Here is a 1674-nt window from a genome sequence, read left to right on the forward strand (position 1 = left end):
TTTTGAATATACAAAATTCAGACGAAATTTAAAGATTAAAAAAAAAAAAAAAAAAGGAAAATAAATACACATAAACATAATTTAAAAACCCATTTTATTAATTTATATTATTTCTATTAATAAAATTTTATATATTTTATATATTTTAAATAAATAAAATATATATCCATACTAATGGAACATGTAGTTTAATTTTATATTAAATATAAAAATATATTTATAGAGTCAATACATATTATTGCTTTTTTATATAAAATAACAATTACATTTCATTTAGTCATATAAAAAACAGACGATTTTTAGTAAATATATATATTTATGTTAAAAATAATTTATTTTTTATTTTTTTTTTTTATAATTATTATAAAGTAAATGAAGTTAACTATTTTAAAATTTATATATAGTTTAATATATTTTTTTTAAAAAAAAATTCACAAAATACTAAAAAAAAAAAAAAAAAAAAAAATACAAATATATATTGGGAATAACACACCAATTATGAAAACAGAAATTAAAATGGAGTTATTTTTTTCTCAAGGTTGCTAATAAGGAAGAAGGTAAATTGACTTTAATAATTTTCTCTTCATGTTTAAAAACACTTACTTGTAAACCTGGTTCTAAATATTCTTCTGAAATTCCAAAAATATTTAGAGGAATTTCTATATCTTCATAATTATCATCTAAGCAAACAGCTATGTTTTTTTGTTTATCAGTATACTGAATTTTTACATTCATTTTTATTGGCTCTATTTTTTCTACTTTTGCCTGACAGGCAAATTTTGTTGAGGCACTTTTCAAAGTGCTTAAATCAATATAAGAAATCTTCCAGAATAAAAAATGAAAAAAAAAGATGAATAAATATGTGTAATAAATATAAAGGAATATAGACACTAAAAAATATATAAAAAAAAAAAAAAAAAAATATACATAATTATATATATATTTTTACCATATTTGTGGTAGCTAATCTTCCTTGTTTAATTTGCCTTTGTTCAGTTACTTCACAATATTTATCATTGTGCAAAAATATATTACCGCTTCTTAATTCATTAGCTAAAACAGATACATATTTTTTTAAATTAAAAAAGTAATTATTGTTAATTGGATTATTTATCCTCTTGAATAAATTATTTATTTGTCCTGAATACATAATTTTATACATGTTTTTCATTTTCTTTTATTAAATTTTTTTTTTATATTATAATTTATAACTTATTTTCAAAATTTTATATTCATTAAAAAAAAAAGAAATTATAAGTATATGAATGTTAACTTTTTATTATTAATTTTTTTGTAGTAAATATTATATTTTTTTTTTTTTTTTTAGTTTAATAAATATAGATTGTTCTTTTATCATTTAAAAATAAAATATTCTATTTTCTTATAAAATAATTTAAATATTGTTTTTTAATTAATTCAGATAAGAATTATCATAATTTAATTCTATTTATTTAATTTTTTTTTTCCAATTAATATATATTATGCGTTTTTATATGTATTTACATATATATATATATTTTTTTTTATTACATATTTTTCCTTTTTTTTTTTTTTTTTTTTTTTTTTTAAATAAAAGCAACATTTATTATAGAATTATTTAAAGCTACAATATACTTTTTTGTTGTATTTAAAATTATTATAGAAATATAAGAAAAACTTTTAATTATTTTTTTT

At 15.2% G+C, this 1674-nt stretch overlaps 1 protein-coding gene across 1 annotated transcript; it reads right to left on the reverse strand.

Annotated features, from left to right (window-relative positions):
* Window positions 1-522: 522 nt before the first annotated feature.
* Window positions 523-1171, reverse strand: PGAL8A_00426200 (conserved Plasmodium protein, unknown function; the record flags this gene model as incomplete). The annotated part of the gene is made up of 2 exons (XM_028672989.1): window positions 523-822; window positions 950-1171. 2 exons carry the CDS (start codon window positions 1169-1171, stop codon window positions 523-525), a joined length of 522 nt encoding a protein of 173 aa, XP_028529486.1.
* Window positions 1172-1674: the final 503 nt, after the last annotated feature.

This window comes from Plasmodium gallinaceum (assembly GCF_900005855.1).
Source record: "Plasmodium gallinaceum strain 8A genome assembly, contig: PGAL8A_v1_119, whole genome shotgun sequence".
NCBI classification, from domain to species: domain Eukaryota; phylum Apicomplexa; class Aconoidasida; order Haemosporida; family Plasmodiidae; genus Plasmodium; species Plasmodium gallinaceum.